General features: G+C 38.9%; 2 protein-coding genes across 5 annotated transcripts in view; one reads left to right on the top strand and one right to left on the bottom strand.

The window, feature by feature from the left end:
- Nucleotides 1–1,125: 1,125 nt before the first annotated feature.
- etv7 (ETS variant transcription factor 7) overlaps nucleotides 1,126–19,733 on the top strand; it is a 20,507-nt gene continuing 1,899 nt past the window's right edge. Inside the window, exons 1-8 of one of the 2 annotated variants that reach the window (XM_026199269.1) lie at nucleotides 1,126–1,165; nucleotides 12,770–12,896; nucleotides 13,427–13,591; nucleotides 13,682–13,801; nucleotides 14,499–14,603; nucleotides 15,150–15,314; nucleotides 15,447–15,589; nucleotides 15,675–15,775. In XM_026199269.1, the coding sequence (XP_026055054.1) occupies nucleotides 1,145–1,165; nucleotides 12,770–12,896; nucleotides 13,427–13,591; nucleotides 13,682–13,801; nucleotides 14,499–14,603; nucleotides 15,150–15,314; nucleotides 15,447–15,589; nucleotides 15,675–15,775 (947 nt within the window). In that variant the 5' untranslated portion in view covers nucleotides 1,126–1,144. Of the gene's footprint in view, nucleotides 1,166–11,849; nucleotides 12,279–12,769; nucleotides 12,897–13,426; nucleotides 13,592–13,681; nucleotides 13,802–14,498; nucleotides 14,604–15,149; nucleotides 15,315–15,446; nucleotides 15,590–15,674; nucleotides 15,776–19,733 lie in introns of those variants that run through there. The other variant, XM_026199268.1, reaches the window with a different exon arrangement.
- LOC113041017 (uncharacterized) overlaps nucleotides 19,317–19,733 on the bottom strand; it is a 20,826-nt gene continuing 20,409 nt past the window's right edge. For all 3 annotated transcript variants that reach the window (XR_003275331.1, XR_003275332.1, XR_003275333.1), the window contains exon 11: nucleotides 19,317–19,583. The gene's annotated coding sequence lies outside the window, so the exon portion shown is untranslated. The remainder of the gene's footprint in view (nucleotides 19,584–19,733) is intronic.

The following is a 19,733-nucleotide window of genomic DNA, read 5'->3' as shown; positions in this document are numbered from 1 at the left end:
ACTTGAATCAGGTTCGCGAGGAGTTTCGGGGGGTTCATGAGGTGTTGATGAAAATATATTTATTAATTAAAGGAAAATGAAATGCTAAAATGTAAATAAATAAAAATAAAAAATCGAACACATGTGGGATGTGACAGTTGCGTGTCGTGCCGCACCACAACAGTTAAGTCATACTGTGTCCCAATTCGCATATTATACTATGCCCTTAAAGTATGTAATGTTTTTGTGAAGAAAAAGTAGATTCTTTTGAGCAGAATCGTAGGCAAGCTTTGGGAAATACTACTTTGTCATAACTTTGTCTTTAACGGCACAGCCATTGAGAAACAGAGTTGAGACACTCACATAGGCTTCCATAGGAACTGAGAATTGCGGAAGTAAAGCTTTCTCAACGGCTCTGTTTTACCAATACTGACAAGAAGTGAAAGCCCAGCAGCAACCCTACACTTCCGTCATTCTGGAGTGAAAGTAACATGGCACTCCACTAGATTCTAGCTGTTGCTATGGTAAATATCAGCAGCTTTGTTTAAAAAACAAAAAGTACATTAAACTGAAATACAGCCTGAACGATGACAACAATAAGGTACCATCACTAGTGATCATTAGATCCCTTTAACAGTTTATTTTACAGATTTTATTTTACTTTTATTTATTTTAAGATAGTCTTTACTTTTTTTCACAAAAACTTTATAAGTGTTAGCATTATAAACACTGAACTAATACCAATATATTAAATTAAATTAATGGCAGAAAACTTAGGAATGTTGGACAATAAATATATAACAGGAATATAACAGCTTGACCGTAAGCTATTTTTGCAGTATTGTCTTATATATGGTAAATGGACTGCATTTATATAGCGCTTTCAACAGACCACATGGCCATCCAAAGCGCTTTACAACTCACATTCACCCATTCACACACTCATTCATATACCGACTTACCCCCCCACACACACACAGACGCTCTGGTTGGTGTGAGAGCATCATGTGGAGGAGACAGTGTGTTTTTAATTGTAAAAGGCAAGTTTGTTTTATTTTCACTGCCAAAGAAAGAGATCAGAAGAACCAATGGCTAAAATTCATTTTTACCACAATACCAGAGCAGTACAACAAATCCCTTTTGTTCGGTTCACAACATTTCACTGATGACTGCTTTTCTAATCTCGGTGAGTACAGCGGGATTTTCAAAGGGTTTGGCCATAAAAGAGGGTTCATTACCAAATTTATTTAGAACAACAAGCAACTCCGAATCACAATGTAGTATGATTATGAACTTATGTGTCTGTTTTCTCCCGAGCGTCTTATCAGTATGTGTGCTGTCTGCAGCCTGTCTGCGCTGATCGTCATGTACAAACACGTCATTAAAATGAAGTGTAACTCCGTGAATACTCAACGAAGAGACATGAGAGAGATATCTATAGAAAGCTTGACATGTCTACTTTAAAACTAAACAAGTGCTGCCGAACAGTTATTCTGTGATAAAGTAATCCATATGAAAACAACGCTATGTCTGTTTTTCATGTCTCCCTTCGTTAAATGTGACCATGCCCCCGAGCTGAATGCGCTATTCAGATTCAAACTGAATCGCGCGGTTTGAATACACCCTCACAGAACAAAAAGCAGCGAGACTGTTCAAGTTTTTTTATTTTACTGTTTGCTTTGCGATGAGAGGAATAAGACATAATTCACCCCAAACAGACGCTAACGCATAGTTTACTGTGGAGGTGTGTGCGGAACAACCAATCAAACCTGACTATGTTAGTTGACCAATCAGAACACAGTATGCTACCAAAAGGTGGGGTTTAAGGAAACTGAATCTTTTGAACAGCTTTGCGCGAACCGTTTGGGGATCTCTGAGAATTGAGGTAATTTTAAAATGATATTTTGACAAAATGACAATGTTTTTTAACCTTGGATGGATTTAAACCTTATGTACAGGACTTATAAACAGTGATAGGAAGCTTAGAATTTTCATCTTACTGGCTCTTTAAAGGAAGACTGTAAAAAAATAAAAATAATAAAACACCACACAAACACATGTACAGCCACTTTCTCCATTTTTTTTTTTTTTTTATAATTTAATTATGAGAGACAAAGTAATCTGATTTAAATCATCATGTTTGTAGTGTGTTCCAGGGGATTAAAACATACAATATATATTTCAGACCTAGTGGAGTATTAGTAAATAATAATATAGTAAGCAATTGTAAATGTGTAAAGTTATAACGTATTACTTAGTGTCGTATCCATTTAAATTGCATCCATTATTACACAGGCTAGGAAGTTTACTACTAGATTAATAACAGTTAAAGTTAGCAGGTGCATAAGACGAGGCCACATTCAACTTCAAAACACACAATAATTTTACACTTTTGTGAATAATAACCTGTCAGAGTCTTTGGAAAAAATTATGAAATGGAAGATATTTACTGTCACACTGACAGCATTCAGTTGTAACAAAAAATATATATATCTATTCTTATTTTTCAATTTAAATATTGTCTAATTGTGTCTTATTTACTATTAAACTTTTGTTGTTGGTTTAGATGATTTAACAAGTTTATACAATTTTTCCTCTCCTATAGTAGAGAATGAGTGGAACTGTTCCTCAGGGGGTCTATAGTGCACTGTCTGATGCGATACTGTAGCTGACGGCTGAATGGTTACAATTTTATCTCTAATAGTATAAATTTTAGAAGTGAAGTAGTTCATAAAGTGATAGCTGCTGTGACATTGGGAAATGTCAACACGTTGAGGCTTTATTTTTCGTTAGGTTGGTTTTCTTCTAAAAGAGAAGAAAAGTAATCGGATCTAGTTTTTAATCCTTTTCTGGAGGATAGGTTACTTTCCCACCAAGCGATACGAAATACCCCTAGTTTTGTTTTCCTCCAGCTGCGCTCCATTTTTCGGGCTGCTAGCTTTAGGGTGCGAGTATGCTCATTATACCATAGTTTCAGACTGTTTTCCTTAGCCTTCCTTAAGTGTAAAGGAGCAACTGTATTTAAAATGCTAGTAAAGAGAGAGTCCATAGTTTCTGTTACATCATCAAGTTGTTCTGAGGTTTTGGATATACCAAGGAATTCAGATACATCAGGAAGACAACTTACTGTACAAAGCTGTCTTTTGTGGTAGAAGTGATGGTTTTACCATACTTGAAACAAGATGAAGAATTTACAATTTTGGCTACATGAAGTTTTGCACAAAACTAAATAATTATCTGAGATATCATCATGTGGCTGCATAATTTCAACACCATCAACATCAATTCCATGTGACATATTAAATCTAGAGTATGATTTTGACAATTAGTAGGTCTTGAGACGTGTTGTCTAACCTCAATAGAGTTCAGAATATATAAATGCTGATCCCAATGCATCTTTTTCATTATCAACATGTATATTAAAATCACCAACTATGAAAACTTTATCTGCAGCCAGAACTAACTCAGATGTAAAATCACCAAACTCTTTAATAAAGTCTGTATGGTGGCCTGGTGGCCTGTATACAGTAGCCAGTACAAACATCATTTATCATTAACATTGTTTCTCTGGATAAAGTTATATGAAGCACCATTACTTCAAATGAGTTATACTTGAAGCCTGCCCTCTGAGAAATCCTAAAAACATTGTTATAAATTGAAGCAACACCTCCCCCTTTGCCTTTTGGATGCGGCTCATGTTTATAAAAGTAATCTTGGGGGGTGGACTCATTTAAAATAATGTAATCATCAGGTTTTAGCCAGGTTTCTGTCAAACAGCACATCTACATTATGATCAGTGATCATATTATTTACAAAAAGTGTTTTCGTAGAAAGGGATCTGATATTCAATAAGCCAAGGTTTATCATTTGTTTATCCATATTGCATCTGTTTTTTATTTGTTGAACCTCAATGAAATTATTACTCTTAAATTGGTTTGGACGTTTTTTGTATTTTCTAGTTCGGGGAACACACACAGTCTCTATAGTGTGATATTAGGTGAAATAGTCTCTATGTGCTGAGAATTAGCTGACCTCTGTGACGTGAGGCAGCTAGCAGACGTCGGTTTAGCCAGTCTGTCTGCTTCCTGACCTGGGTGCCAGTTAGTCAAGGATAAACTCTAAGACTATAGCGCTATTCGGATGGGACTAGTTTCACGGGTCATTAGAGAAATCTGTGTTTCACAGACGAATTTGGTGATTTTAATCCCATCCGAATCTCCCACGTCTGTGTTTTTCTCACACAACCTCTGTGATAATTCCAGAGCAAATTACCTACTGTTTTTCAGCAAACTCAGTGATCCTCTGAGAAAACTAATCCCGTCCGAATGCGAATGTCTGTGTTTGCCGGGGATATTTTTTCTCAATTTCTCAATGCGTTTCCTCATGTGTTTCGGCTAACATGAATTACCGTAGATGCTCTTACCGCACACATGTTTACAGTTTTTTTCAATCGCTAACAATCGCTTAACCATACTTCAGATACTTTTTCTAAACTCTTAACACAGACTAACACCTACAAAACACAATTGGCCAAATGGATAATTTTCTTCTCAAAAACACATTTTGTTAAATATATACTAAATCTTCATATCAAAATAGAACACATCTTTCTCTGCACACACCAACTTTACCAAAACACTGGAAATCTGACTCAAAATTAAATTGTTCTGTCAAAGAATAACACTTGTTTTCACCTCACAAGTTACATGCAGTCAATCAAAGTACACCAGGTTTCAAAATACTGGCTATTGTTGACATTACAAAAACTGCATAGACTTTTCAGTCTCAGTTTTACAGGTATTTGCATGCAAAACATGCAATTCACTGTTTTACACTAAATTTCTTGGTTAGGAACTGTATGTCCAAATGTACAGTAATGTTCACATTCAAAAGCATTCCAGTAAAAAGCTATTTTTTTCCTTTACTGTTTACTGCAGGAGGTACAGTAGAAACACTGTATGATAGAACAGAAACGGTTTGACAGTATTGCCTACAGTGAACAAAATATCCATGAAACACATAAGAGCATTCTGAACAAAAAACAACAACAACAAAAAGCCCAGATAAAAAAGAGGGGGGGGGGGGTAAAATAAAAACAATCTCTCACTGCTCCACTCACTGCTCCTCTCACTGCTCCTGCTCCTCTCACTGCATCTCTCACTGCTCCTGCTCCTCTCACTGCTCCTGCTCCTCTCACTGCTCCTCGCACTGCATCTCTCACTGCTCCTCTCACTGCTCCTGCTCCTCTCACTGCTCCTCTCACTGCATCTCTCACTGCTCCTCTCACTGCTCCTGCTCCTCTCACTGCTCCTCTCACTGCATCTCTCACTGCTCCTCTCACTGCTCCTGCTCCTCTCACTGCTCCTCTCACTGCATCTCTCACTGCTCCTCTCACTGCTCCTGCTCCTCTCACTGCTCCTCTCACTGTATCTCTCACTGCTCCTCTCACTGCATCTCTCACTGCTCCTCTCACTGCTCCTGCTCCTCTCACTGCTCCTGCACCTCTCACTGCATCTCTCACTGCTCCTGCTCCTCTCACTGCTCCTCTCACTGCATCTCTCACTGCTCCTCTCACTGCTCCTGCTCCTCTCACTGCACCTCTCACTGCATCTCTCACTGCTCCTGCTCCACTCACTGCTCCTCTCACTGCTCCTGCTCCTCTCACTGCATCTCTCACTGCTCCTGCTCCTCTCACTGCTCCTCGCACTGCATCTCTCACTGCTCCTCTCACTGCTCCTGCTCCTCTCACTGCTCCTCTCACTGCATCTCTCACTGCTCCTCTCACTGCTCCTGCTCCTCTCACTGCTCCTCTCACTGCATCTCTCACTGCTCCTCTCACTGCTCCTGCTCCTCTCACTGCTCCTCTCACTGCATCTCTCACTGCTCCTCTCACTGCTCCTCTCACTGCATCTCTCACTGCTCCTCTCACTGCTCCTGCTCCTCTCACTGCTCCTCTCACTGCATCTCTCACTGCTCCTCTCACTGCTCCTGCTCCTCTCACTGCTCCTGCACCTCTCACTGCATCTCTCACTGCTCCTGCTCCTCTCACTGCTCCTCTCACTGCATCTCTCACTGCTCCTCTCACTGCTCCTGCTCCTCTCACTGCACCTCTCACTGCATCTCTCACTGCTCCTGCTCCTCTCACTGCTCCTCTCACTGCTGCTGCTCCTCTCACTGCTCCTGCACCTCTCACTGCATCTCTCACTGCTCCTGCTCCTCTCACTGCTCCTGCTCCTCTCACTGCTCCTCTCACTGCATCTCTCACTGCTCCTCTCACTGCTCCTGCTCCTCTCACTGCTCCTCTCACTGCTCCTGCTCCTCTCACTGCTCCTGCTCCTCTCACTGCATCTCTCACTGCTCCTGCATCTCTCACTGCTCCTCTCACTGCTCCTCTCACTGCTCCTGCTCCTCTCACTGCTCCTGCTCCTCTCACTGCATCTCTCACTGCTCCTGCATCTCTCACTGCTCCTGCTCTTCTCCCTGGGCCCCTTGCTCTTACTCTTCCTTGTCCATACATTGCAGTGTTTGTCTTTTTCTGTTCCCAAAAACATCACTCTTCAAAGTCCCCCTTTTATTGTATAAGTGTCAATGTAATAGAAAAAAATAACCCCTGCCACTGAGTCTAAGCCAGATAGGAATCAGCTGTGGTTGGCACAATTTACACAACATAAATCAGCTAAGATATATTGTTTTTGAACTGATATCAATGCAGAAGCAGAGGTTTTTATACTGTATCTAAGGTTTGGAACATTGTTTTTGCTATTGTGGGATGTTGTGTGTTAACATTTGTAAATACTACAAAAACGATCCATAATTTTGTTGGGAGGTATAGCTTGTCTGTTCAGAAAATGTAAGCATTGTGGAAATGTGTTCAATGACTCCATATTGTGTGAAAACGACATGAAATGTGTGAATGGTATGGCCACAATAGACCGATGCTGTGTCAATTGTGTTTAGAGTTTTGAAAATGTGACAACTGCTTGGACAAATGCTTGTTAGCGACTGAAAAAAACTGTAATATATTTACTTACTGGCAAAGAAATAATAATAAAAAAATAAAATAAGAAAAATAAGAAAATCAAGAGCCAGATCACGTAAACTGTTAATAATACTATTGTAATATCAGCATCAGGTAAGATTATTCACGTTCATCTATGCACTCATTTACATAATGTTTTAATTACAGATGTACCTTTATGAAAATTTAAATCTTTTTTTTTTTTTTAAGGAAAACAAGTTTAACTTAAGAAACCGCACATTCACAAGGTTTTGCTATACTAGCCATTTAGTATTTATTGTGTAATAATACTAATAGTAATCATTTGGAATGACTATATGCAATGCACGCATACAGAGCGCGTGATCTCTTTGACGCCCAGATGCACAAAACAGACCCTCCCACCTCTGTAATAAACACAGAGATGTTAGTCCCATCCGAATTAGTACATGAAAATCGCAGATGTTAGGTGGTAAGAATCGAAACTCAAACGTAGCTTAGAAAACTAGTCCCGTCCAAATAGGGCTTATCTGCCATATTTCTAGAGAGAAAAGCGGCGCCACCCCAGGAGGGATGAAGACCATCTCTTTTCAACAGGTCAGGTCTGCCCCAAAAGCTCATCCAATTGTCTATGAAACCTGTTATTTTGCAGGCACCACTTAGACATCCAGCCATTGAGTAATGACAATCTGCTATGCATCTCATCACCACGGTAAGCAGGGAGGGGACCAGAGCATTTTACAGCGTCTGAAATCGTGCTTTCAAGCTCACACACCTCTTAAATGTTATTTTTAGTGATCTCCAACTGGCAAAGTCGAACATCAATAACAGTGGCATGGATACCAATCTTACTGGATTTACGTTTAGCATTAGCCAGCACTTTTAAATAGCATTAGCCAGCACTTTTAAATAGCATTAGCCAGCACTTTTAAATTTTTCACTGAAATAGTAAATGGAGAACATAATCACTGCTGGGTTAACAGAAATAGTGTTATCGCTTAGAAAATGGATAGATTTGACATTGTGTAAAAACAAACAATGCAAAAAATTATTTTAACTGTAAAAAAAACTGTGAAAATGCTACAGTACAAACCTAATTGCCTGTCAAATTGACAGGGGAAAAACGTAAACTGACATTCCCAGAATTCTCTGCATTGCTATCAAATTTTGTTTGAATTTGATGATTTTTCTTTGAAATAACTATGTTTCTTCTTATTTTTTTTTCTTATCTGTTATGTTTATTAGGGTTGTATGTTATATATAATGTTGTTAAATTAATGTTTATTGCATATTTCAGTTTAATGAGTCTCACCATGATGGTGTTTAGTGCTTGTGTGAATGAACCACACTTTCTATATATCTTATTATTTAAAAGCTGCTTATGTTGTTTTTTATTTCATCACGTGACTTTCTCATCACCCCCTGTTTTTTGGTGGTTACCAGTGTATTACAAAGGTACAAAGCTGATTTCAGTACTTCAATAAGTTGGTATATTAATATTATGTCAGTTAAATTACGGTATTGAAATACATTTAAGTTAAAACCGTTAAACCTAAAATGGTGTTACCGTATTTTTTACTTTATAATTCTGGCAACCACAGCTGGCAGTTATTTTCAGTATATTTTACGGATCATTTTTTACAGTGAAGGCCATAAGCATAAAAATCCCAGTCATTTCCACAGATCTGGCATTGCAAGCCCTATCATCAATAAAAGGTTAGATTAGTGATACATGAAACATCAGCTGCTGTCCTCTTTATCACATGTATTGTATATGAAATGCAGATTACGGACAATCATATTTAATTGAAATATTTAATTATGCATTATATTATTCACCACAATATCATGCCCAGTCTTCTCAGTCCAGAGGGTAAATTTTCTGAGCAAGATCTCTACACAATAAAAACATAAATACAAATAATTTAAAACAGATAGACAACCACTGAGACATTAAGCTTTACAGGCTACAGGAACATAGCCAAACATGACACAATCTAACACGTGGTATTTTTACAGGAAATTATTACTGTGTAATGTTTGACTAATAAAATATAATATGTCTCAATCGACATTATAAAACCATGTCAAAAAGAAGAGTTGTACTCATAACATGTATTGTGGAGTAATGTTAAACAGGCAGACTGTGAGCATGTGACAGTTAAAACATTAAGATTATTTTAACTAAATTAAAATGGTAAAACAATGAGTAATTAACAAGCTTTTACAACGAATGTGCAGCAGTTTATTGTGCTGTCACTAATTAAACACAAGCTTACCAGACATGCAAAAGATTCATAAAACGAATCAGAGGCTAATATATGAAGACTGTATGCATTCAAGACTATTTCAGCATATCACGCACACTTCGCTATACATTAACTTCCCAATGACATGCATCACAATTGTTTTTAATGTTGAAAAAAAAAAAGAATTGATTCACATTTGATACTCACACTGCAATTGTCATACATCTTCGCTGGTCCTCTAATTCTGTAGGTGGCATTGTCTAAAAACCTAGGGTCCTAGAAATGTGCTCCTAGGATTGCGTTCCTGAAAATGCAACCTCCGCTTTTGCAAGCAGATGCTACTCCCTTTTTTAGGCATTTTGGGATAGTGCTGAATTGGCCCACTAGTAGGGCTCATCCATCATTTCAATCCCGTTATACATACCCACTGCATTTAACAAACATCACTTCCATTTTCAAAATCTCATTGAATTGTGTGTCGTCATACTTTGAAGCACTCAAAGTACAGTTATTTTAGAAACTACAATTCAGTTCTATTAGCTTGGTGATACACAGGGCAACTTTTTGAGCAATGTTGCTGGGCAATTTTGGGTAATGTTGCAGTCAACATTGCCCAGCTATATATATATACAGTGGGGCTCGAAAGTTTGGGCACCCCTTGCAGAATCTGTGAAAATATGAGTAATTTTCAAAAAATAAGAGAGATCATACTAAATGCATGTTATATTTTATTTAGTACTGTCCTGAGTAAGATATTGTACATAAAATATATTAACATTTAGTACACAAGACAAAAACATTGCTGAAATTATTAAAATAACCCCACTCAAAAGTTTGGGAACCCTTGGTTCTTAGTACTGTGTTCTGTTACCTGATGATCCTCGGCTGTCTTTCTGTTTTGTGATGGTTGTGCATGAGTCCCTTGTCTGTTCTGACCAGTTAAACTGAGCAGCGTTCTTCAGAAAAATCTTTAAGGTCCTGCAGATGCTTCAGTTTTCCAGCATCTTTGCATATTTGAACCCTTTCCAGCAGTGACTTTATGATTTTGAGATGCATCTTTTCCGACTGAGGACATTTGAGGGACTCAAACACAACTATTTAAAAAGATTCAAACATTCACTGATGCTCCAGAAGGAAACAAGATGCATTAAGATGTGGGGGGTGAAAACTTTTGAACACGATGAAGATGGCCAAATTTGTCTTATTTTGTTGAAATATATATATATATATTTTATTTAGTTCTGCCCTTCGTAAGCAACAGAAGATACTTGTATGTGTCCCGGTACACAAATTAAGTACAATTTACCTTGATCTTCAAATTCCAAAAGTTTTCACCCCACAGCAAAATAAGACAAATTTGGCCATCTTCATCGTGTTCAAAAGTTTTCACCCCCCACATCTTAATGCATCTTGTTTCCTTCTGGAGCATCAGTGAATGTTTGAATCTTTTTAAATAGTTGTGTTTGAGTCCCTCAAATGTCCTCAGTCGGAAAAGATGCATCTCAAAATCATAAAGTCACTGCTGGAAAGGGCTCAAATATGCAAAGATGCAAAGATGCTGGAAAACTGAAGCATCTGCAGGACCTTAAAGATTTTTCTGAAGAACGCTGCTCAGTTTAACTGTTCAGAACAAACAAGGGACTCATGCACAACCATCACAAAACAGAAAGACAGCCGAGGATCATCAGGTAACAGAACACAGTACTAAGAACCAAGGGTTCCCAAACTTTTGAGTGGGGTTATTTTAATAATTTCAGCAATTTTTTTTTTGTCTTGTGGACTAAATGTTAATATCTTTTATGTACAATATCTTACTCAGGACAGTACTAAATAAAATATAACATGCATTTAGTATGATCTCTCTTATTTTATGAAAATTACTCGCATTTTCACAGATTCTGCAAGGGGTGCCCAAACTTTCGACTTTTATATATATATATATATATATATATATATATATATATATATATATATTATACACAGTTGTGCTCCAAATTCTACGTGCCCTTTGTAATGAAAGAAGAATGTGAAAATAATTATGAATTATTTATTAATTTGTTCTTTCTTTCAAAAGTGTACCAAAAAATTATAATAATAATAAATAAACTCTAATTAAAGTGCAGGAAAATCCCTTTAATATTTTTTCTCAAATACACAACAATGGCCACAGTTATTGGTATATCCTAAATTATTATTTCTGAAGAATATTCTCATTCAAAATCGAATTTATGACCACACCAGGGAGACTAGGAACATAATATATTTCTGATGTGCAGCAAAAATAGTTTACAAATTAGAAAGTATAATTAAGAAGTTCCAATTTACAGAAAATTATACATAACTTCCTACAAGTGGACATGGGTCTATAGCCAAAGACTCTCCAAGGATCACAGCTGGAGAACTGCAGAAAATATAATATGGCCACTTTTATTACTGGAGAAGTTATTATTAATATCCATTCGTACGTTTCCCAGGTTGCTTGTGCAGTCGGGTATAGCTTATATACGCGCCTCAGAAAATTGTCGACAGAAATACCGTAGAGCTAATCTAATCTAATCTAAACTAATCTAATCTTTCTTTCTTTCTAACTTTTTTTTTTTTTAATATCAGAGATTATACTGTGTTTTATCATGGTTCTTTGTTGTTTTATAAAGTTTCGCTCTTATTGCACTTTTAAAGTTTTACCACTGCTTAATTCACGCGCATTGAATCTATCTGGGCTTTCAGGAAATACCAGATTGGTTACCTGAAGCACAGGCTCGATCTCTTCCCCGCACTGTTTGCGAGGTTCCTGTGCACACATGATCCGTTCTCTTTCGCTTTCATTTCCCGGAAGGATTCTTAATATTGCAGCGATTCGAATCAGAAAACACAAACTCTGCGGTGCGAGACTACGACTTTACGTGACAACACACGCTGTATTTGGTGCATATATCGATCAGCTGTTGATACAGTAATCAGGTATTTATACTGTAGTGAATATTTCTGAGTTTGGGAAGTCCTGAAGGTTACAGAACATGAGTGACGCCTCCTCACCGCCACCTTTAATAAAGGTAAGATCCGTGATAAACACAGCACCAAATAACAGTGGGCTATAGTAAACAAATGACTTTGAATTAGAAGTCAATGCCACAAATTAGTGCCACAAAACGAAAAATACTTTAATCACATGAAAATCACCTCAAACTGCTCACTTGACCATTAGCAATATTATATTCAACTAACTTTTTATGTTGTTATTTTGTAAACCCTCTCAAATGTCATAAAAACGTTAAATATCCATGTAGATTTTTTGATGCTAATATACTTAATAAAAAATTTAGGCGACAGTGCAAAACTGAAAATAAAAACTGTTGTGTGTCTCAAATTTACTTTCACTTTTGCTGTGTGAATTGAGATTTCAGTTTGTTTTCATACAGCAAGAGTGATTGTCTTGTTTTTGATTCATTCATAAAAATGCTTTATGATACATCACTAAAAACATGGATTTTGGATTTATTAGATTTTCATTGCAGTATATGTTCTTTCCGCTTTCCCTTCCAAGCTTCAGCAGAGCTGCAATGGGAACGAACCCTCAGTTTGCTCTCCGGTTCTGCACGACCCTCAAAATGAGCCTTCCTCCGTGTACGAGACGGTGCCTGATGAACTCTGCAAGCTACCTGGAAGACTATGTATGTCCCCACATAAATAACTTATACAGTAGATCATAACAACGGAATGTGTAAAAGAAGTCAAAACCTACTGTCACACTTGGAAATATTAAAACCCTGTGCCTGCATTACATCACATCAGTTTTAAATATGCATAAGTGCATCACATCAGTCTTACATCGCATCAGTTTTGAATATGCATGAGTGCATCACATCAGTTTTACATCACATCAGTTTTGAATATGCATCAGTGCATCACATCAGTTTGGAATATGCACAAAGGCAATGATGTTCTCCAAATTATGACCAAAATTTTGCTCCAAAAAGGGCTTAATATGTCACAAAGTATAGGAAATCAAGGATTTATTGCTTGAATGGTGTTTTTATGTAGCCATGTCCATTGCAGCTTAATTATTATTCTCTAAAATGCCCATAAAATGAGCATAAAATAAACAAATTCATACAAATTTGGAATGACATGAGGATGAATAAATGCAGACTGTCTACATTTTTGGGTGAACTAACACTGTGTTTTATGGGTGTAATGTAAGGCATCAATCCATCTTTATGGAATAAGGAGGACGTGAATCTCTGGTTGCGCTGGGCTCAGAGGGAATATTCTCTGCGACGTGCGGACCACCAAAAATTTGAGATGAATGGAAAGGCACTTTGTCTTCTCACCAAAGAGGACTTCCGTCTTCGCTGTCCCAGCTCTGGTGCGTGCTACTGAAAAGAATTCTAGTTATCAGTTTTGTTCATAGCTGTCATGATAGCTGTGCTCTGTGAATGGCAACTGCTGTGAACAGGTGATGTTCTGTATGAACTCCTTCAACATGTGAAGCAGCAGAGGAGATGTGCCATCTTCAGTCTGCTGTCCAGCTCCAACACACAGTCACATCAGACGTCCAGCTCGCACGGGACTACAGGTGATTTGACAGGGTGGTTCATAACAATCTATTATTCATAAAATTAGAAATGTTAAGCTAAAGTCTTAAATGCAATCAAATTTATCCATTTGGAACAGTCGTGCATGTATTATTTGATTGCATGCATATTTTCATACAATTATTCATTTGGTTATTTTGGTTTACATTTACAGAATTTTAGAGTAAGTTAAAAGTTTTCCTTGTTCCTTTATTATGGGCATTTTGATTAAGTCTGACTTCCTATTTGAATAGTTGCCAGAGAATAAATGAAATGGCTTGCTGAAGCTTGTAACAAACACATAGTTGAAGGAACCAAGAGACTGTTTTTGCTCCATGGAGTCCTTATAAATGACAACATTCTGCATATCATAGTTCTGAACACTTTATATCAGTATTTTATAGAAAGTCCTTTATAACTGATACTGACGGGAAGCTTCATTGGGTTAAATAATGCTTTTTATTTATTCAGGAGGGAATTTCCTGGTTGTAAAGCAGCTAGAGCTGTTGCCAGTAGGTGTGGCTAAATTAGACCTACCTCCATTCAAACAATAGTACACAATACATTACTTTCATATTTGCCCTCTTTCCATGTAATGTTATAAATAAAATGAATGGTTTTGCAATTAATACATAGCATTTGATGAGTTGCCTTCAGGTCCTTATGTTTCCTCTAACACACATGTTCCTGTTTGTCCAGTAAATACAAACTCCTGGGTGTTAACAACTGGATGCAGCACAGATCAGAGCCAGGAGAAGAAACCTCTGTCTGCTGACCCTGAGTATTCACATGGCATGCACAGAGGTCAGGGCTTAAACCGTCTTTATTGACTCCAGAAAGTCACATGGGTAGAGCTCACCCAAACTTGCTGAAAATGTATTACCTCTCAGGACAGCCAAGACAGAGATGAGATTGTTTTTCATCAGAACAGATGGAGAAACGTAGCATTATGTCACTTGCTCACCAATGGATGCTCTGTAGTGATTGGGTGAAGTCAGAATCGCCCAATAGAGTCCAAACAACTGATAAAACCTGATAGTTTTACAAATGACTAAAATATTGCCACAATTTACATAAAAAAGTCATGGAAGCTAATTTGTGGCCACAATATCTATTTAATTTCATCGGCATGTCATATGTTTGGGCTTCATAAAAAAATGCACACACTTTTGTAATAGAATGTTAAAATGGAAGTGTAGAATTGTACGTTCAAACTTTTTAAAAATGTTCTGGAGCCCCTAGAGGATCCTGGCTTCCTGACTAATTCAAGATTTTAATACGGGAATTTAAAAACTTCAACCATTTCACCCTAGATATTGTATGACTCTCCTTTTATTTCACTTTTTGCAGAGATTTCACATCATTCTCCCAAGGAAAATAATCAACAGACATTGCCAGACAAAACCAGACAACCAGTAAATGTTTACCTTACAAATGAGCCTCTCAACCTGTCCAATAAACCCACAAGACCTGCAAACACCACACAAACCTCGGAGGCCAATGGAAAGATTGCAGGTGCTCATCTATATTGCTTCAGACATTGTAAACTGGTATTAACATGAAAAACTATACCAGACGTTGTTCAAATTTACTGTGTTTCAAAAATCATAAAGAAACATGCCTGTTACTATTCCATCTTTTCGTTAGACTGCAAACTCTTATGGGACTATGTGTACCAGCTGCTGTCGGACAGCAGGTATGAGGCCTTCATTCGCTGGGAGGATCCAGACGCCATGGTCTTCAGAGTGGTGGATCCCAATGGACTGGCACGACTCTGGGGCAACCACAAAGTACTGCAGCAGACAAGACCAACTCACTTCTTCATTGATTTAAATATGATCAATAAAAACTGGGTCTGTTTGTTTGTTATTGCAGAACAGGGCCAATATGACCTATGAGAAAATGTCCAGAGCATTACGTCATTACTACAAGCTCAACATTATCAAGAAAGAGACAGGCCAGAGGCTGCTCTTCCGGTGAGTGGAGGCACTCGGAAAGCATTTAATGCATATTTGTATTTTTTGTACTTCAATGTAGTAGTCAGGTGGTGTGGTTTTTCTTTCATTAGTTGGTGGTGATGGCGATATAATTCCATTTATTTAAGGAGATGTACCCTTTGATAAAAAAAATGACTTGATTATAATGAAAGTGCATTTAAATTTTGAAAGAATAATTTACAAAACAGTTCTGGTAATAAATATTTTACCAGAAATCAAATAAAAGGCTGGTTATTGTACTGAAAGAGAGTGCACCAGGGTTGCCAGGTTTTCACAACAAAACTCACCCAGAAATCGTATTCTGTATAATAACATAATCCATCGTCACTTAAGTAGTACTTGAAAATGTTCATAGATCCATGAGTACTCCAGAGTAAATCATAAATACCTACATGCATCATAAGAAGACAAAATTATGAGTTCACCTGCAGGACAATCGGCAGATTACAGAAAACAACAACAACAACAAATAAAGATACACATCTAAATTAAAGGGGGGGTGAAATGCTATTTCATGCATACTGACTTTTTTACACTGTTAAAGAGTTGGATTCCCATGCTAAACATGGACAAAGTTTCAAAAATTAAGTTGTACGTTTGAAGGAGTATTTTTGTTCCCAAAATACTCCTTCTGGTTTGTCACAAGTTTCGGAAAGTTTTTTTCGAGTATGGCTCTGTGTGACGTTAGATGGAGCGGAATTTCCTTATATGGGTCCTGAGGCACTTCTGCCGGAAGAGCGCGCGCTCCCGTATAGCGAGGCTGAGCAGCACAGACATTTCACTGATCAGAGCGAGAGCGTCGCGAAAAGTCACAAAAGAAGTGTGTTTTTGGTTGCCAGGGCAAGACAACCCTGCACAGATTACCAAAAAAAAAAACAGAATTAAGGGACCAGTGGATGGAGTTTATTTTTACAGAGCATCAACGGAGTTGTGCAAGTGTTTTTGTTTGTTCCCTGCATTTCGAAGATGCTTGTTCACAAGGTCCAGTTTGACGATGGATTTGCGTAACGTTTATTTCTTAAGGATGATGCAATCCCAAGGAAAAAGGGTCACGATCGCGTGTTGGAACCGCAGGCGGTGAGTAAAACTGCTTCAAATATGTCTTCAAATGTCACAGCTTCCACATGCTCTCAACGCAAAAGCCTATTCGTGCTCGTGATTCTTTAGCTCCGCCCACACGTCACGCCTCCAGTCGGTCGTGTTTTTCCGGGAAAAGTCGGTACAGACTATCTTTCTCTTATGAATATAATAAAACTAAAGACTTTTTGGATTTATGAAGGATGCAGTACTACTCTATATGTACTCAAGATTAACAGGATATTGAGTGAAAACGAGCATTTCACCCCCCCTTTAAATGACTGAACCAAAAGAGATCTAATTTAGTGAATATGGTGGCACCTTGCAGGATCTCAAAAGCAGAGGTCATCAGGGGCAGGGGGTAGCGATTCTTAATGGTGATGCAGTTGAGACCCCTGTAGTCGAAGCAAGGCCTGAGGTCACCACCATCCTTCTTCTCAACAAAGAAAAACCCCACTCCAACAGGTGAGGTTGAAGTACGAATAAAACCATTATCCAAGGCTTCCTTGAGGTACTTCTCCATAACGGTACTCTCAGGGGCAGAGAGAGGGTAAAGCCTAACCCGCGGTGGGCATGCTCCAGGAACCAAGTCTATGGCACAGTCATATGGTCTGTGGGGAGGAAGGGAGGTGGCTCGGGACTTGCTGAAGACTTCCTTGAGGTCAGCATACTCTGGAGGAACTCTGGACAGATCAGGGAGAAAACACAGGAGGCATAATACTTTGGTTCTTCAAAATGGGAAGCTGCAGTGCATCCGTGGCCTGGGAAACTTGAGGCGACTCAGGGTGAAATGCTGGGCACTTCGCGGTGGCAAATTTAAACTGAGATACAGGTAGCTCTTGAGTATCAGATCTGTCTGGATTGAGATTGGCAGGGCACCTGGATAGTGTCGACACTGGCTCTGGGTATACCTCCAGTTTCTCAGTAGAACGGCAAAAAGAAAGAGCAGAAACACAACAGTTTGTTCCCCAACCTTTAACTATACCTCTAGACCAGTCAATATTTCGGTTGTGACAAGTTTGCCATGGAAATCCAAGAACTAAGGGGAGTTCTGGTAACTGGATAAAAAAAAACTGTATTAGTTCCTTGTCACCCCCAATTTCAAACTGAATAAACGAAGTGCAGTGACTAACCTGTCCTGACCACAGAGGTCTGCCGTCCAGAGCCGTGATGGTTAGAGGTTTCTGGAGGAGCATGGAAGGAATGCCCAAACATCTGGCTACATCAATATTCCAAAGAGTCGATGAAAGCACCAATCTGGTGATTCTGGTTTTTGTGGAAGATGGTGGCTTGGATAGTAACTCCAGAGGTTGTAGGATGAGGGAAGATATCTACTCTCGTTCCAGTTCCCCCTTTCCTGGACGAGAACTGGCTTTTCCCGACAATTCAGGACAGTTGGAGCGGAAATGGCCAAACTTTCCACAGTACAGACAGTGTCGCTCCCTCATCCGTCGATCCCTTTCTGTCCGGGTTAATCTAGTTCGACCCAGCTGCATGGGTTCCTCCAGATCACTGGATTTCCCTAGTGGTTCAAAAGTATTGGAAAATTCCTGAGGACGATACACACTGGTTTCCAGACGTGGTTCCTGTTGTCATTCTCAGAGACGAAGATCTATTCGGATAGGCACCTCAATTAAGGATTCCAACTCCGGAGCAGGGTCTCTAAAATCCAACTCATCCTTGAGTTCCAGAGACAAGGCCTGGTGGAATGTGGCCCTTAAAGCTTGCTGGTCCCAGCCACTCTCTGAAGCTAAGGTACGAAACTCAATGGCAAACTCTGCTACGCTTCGAGTGCCTTGAGAGAGTAAAAGCAAATGCTAGTCCACATCACCTGTGCTGGCTGGATGGTGGAAGACTTTCTTCATTTCAGCAATGAAGCTGCCACTGTTTGTCCCTGTTGGTCCCACAAAGCTGTGGCCCAGTCTAAAGCCTTGCCAATAAGAAGGGTAATGATGTAAGCAACTTTGCTACCCTCTGTGGGGAAGCAGCCAGGTTGTAACTGAAATACTAGGGTGCATTGAGGGACAACCCACGACACTTCTCGGGACTGCCATCAAATCGTTCTGGTGTAATTTGGGTTCTGACAGGGCAGCTACCACTGCTTGAGAAGGATTACCATGTGACAGCTGAGGCTATTGTGATGCAGAGACTGGAGCCTGAAGATTTAAACGTTAAAGAATCTCAGTAAGGATCTGCTCATGTTGCTGAATGGCAGCAGCTTGCCCTGATATGGCAGACAGAATGCGATCCACATTAGATGGTGGTGGACTCTCCTCCGCTGGATTCATGTCTTGTAGTTCAGTCTTGCTCTAACGGGGCTGTTCTAGGTGGGGATTGAACCCGGGTCTGTTGGGTCCAAAGTCACTGAGTTAATGGATTGAGCTAACTCCCCACTAAATGAATCCAAGAGCAGGGATGATCAAACGGCCAGGAGTCGTGGGTCTTCAACAAAAGACAAACTTTATTAATAAAAGGTGCAAAAAAAACAAGAGAAGCTGTGCTTCCAAAAAACAGTACAAAGAAAAATAGACACAAGGATCCAAAGGCTTAAACTTAAACTTTAACAGACTTAGCTTGCAACAGGTAACATAGGCTCAAGACTGAACAATAAAGCATGGCGCAAACACACTTAAATTGGGCAACATACAGGTGTGATGCATCAGGCATAATGAGTGGTAGTGTTCAGCAGGAGTCTGGTGAGAGACGCCACCTGCCGACCAGGGGAAAAATAGCAGTCCAGTTAAGGATTCCTTACAAATAATAACAATAAAAGAAGTAATGTAGGAAATATGCTTCAAAGACTGGGAAATTGAATCCGGAAATAACGTCTCAACAGATATTATATGCTATAATATATGTT

This window comes from Carassius auratus, chromosome 23, assembly GCF_003368295.1.
Source record: "Carassius auratus strain Wakin chromosome 23, ASM336829v1, whole genome shotgun sequence".
NCBI lineage: Eukaryota > Metazoa > Chordata > Actinopteri > Cypriniformes > Cyprinidae > Carassius > Carassius auratus.
Note: the sequence above shows the minus strand (reverse complement) of the source record. Positions and strands in the feature narration are given on the sequence as shown.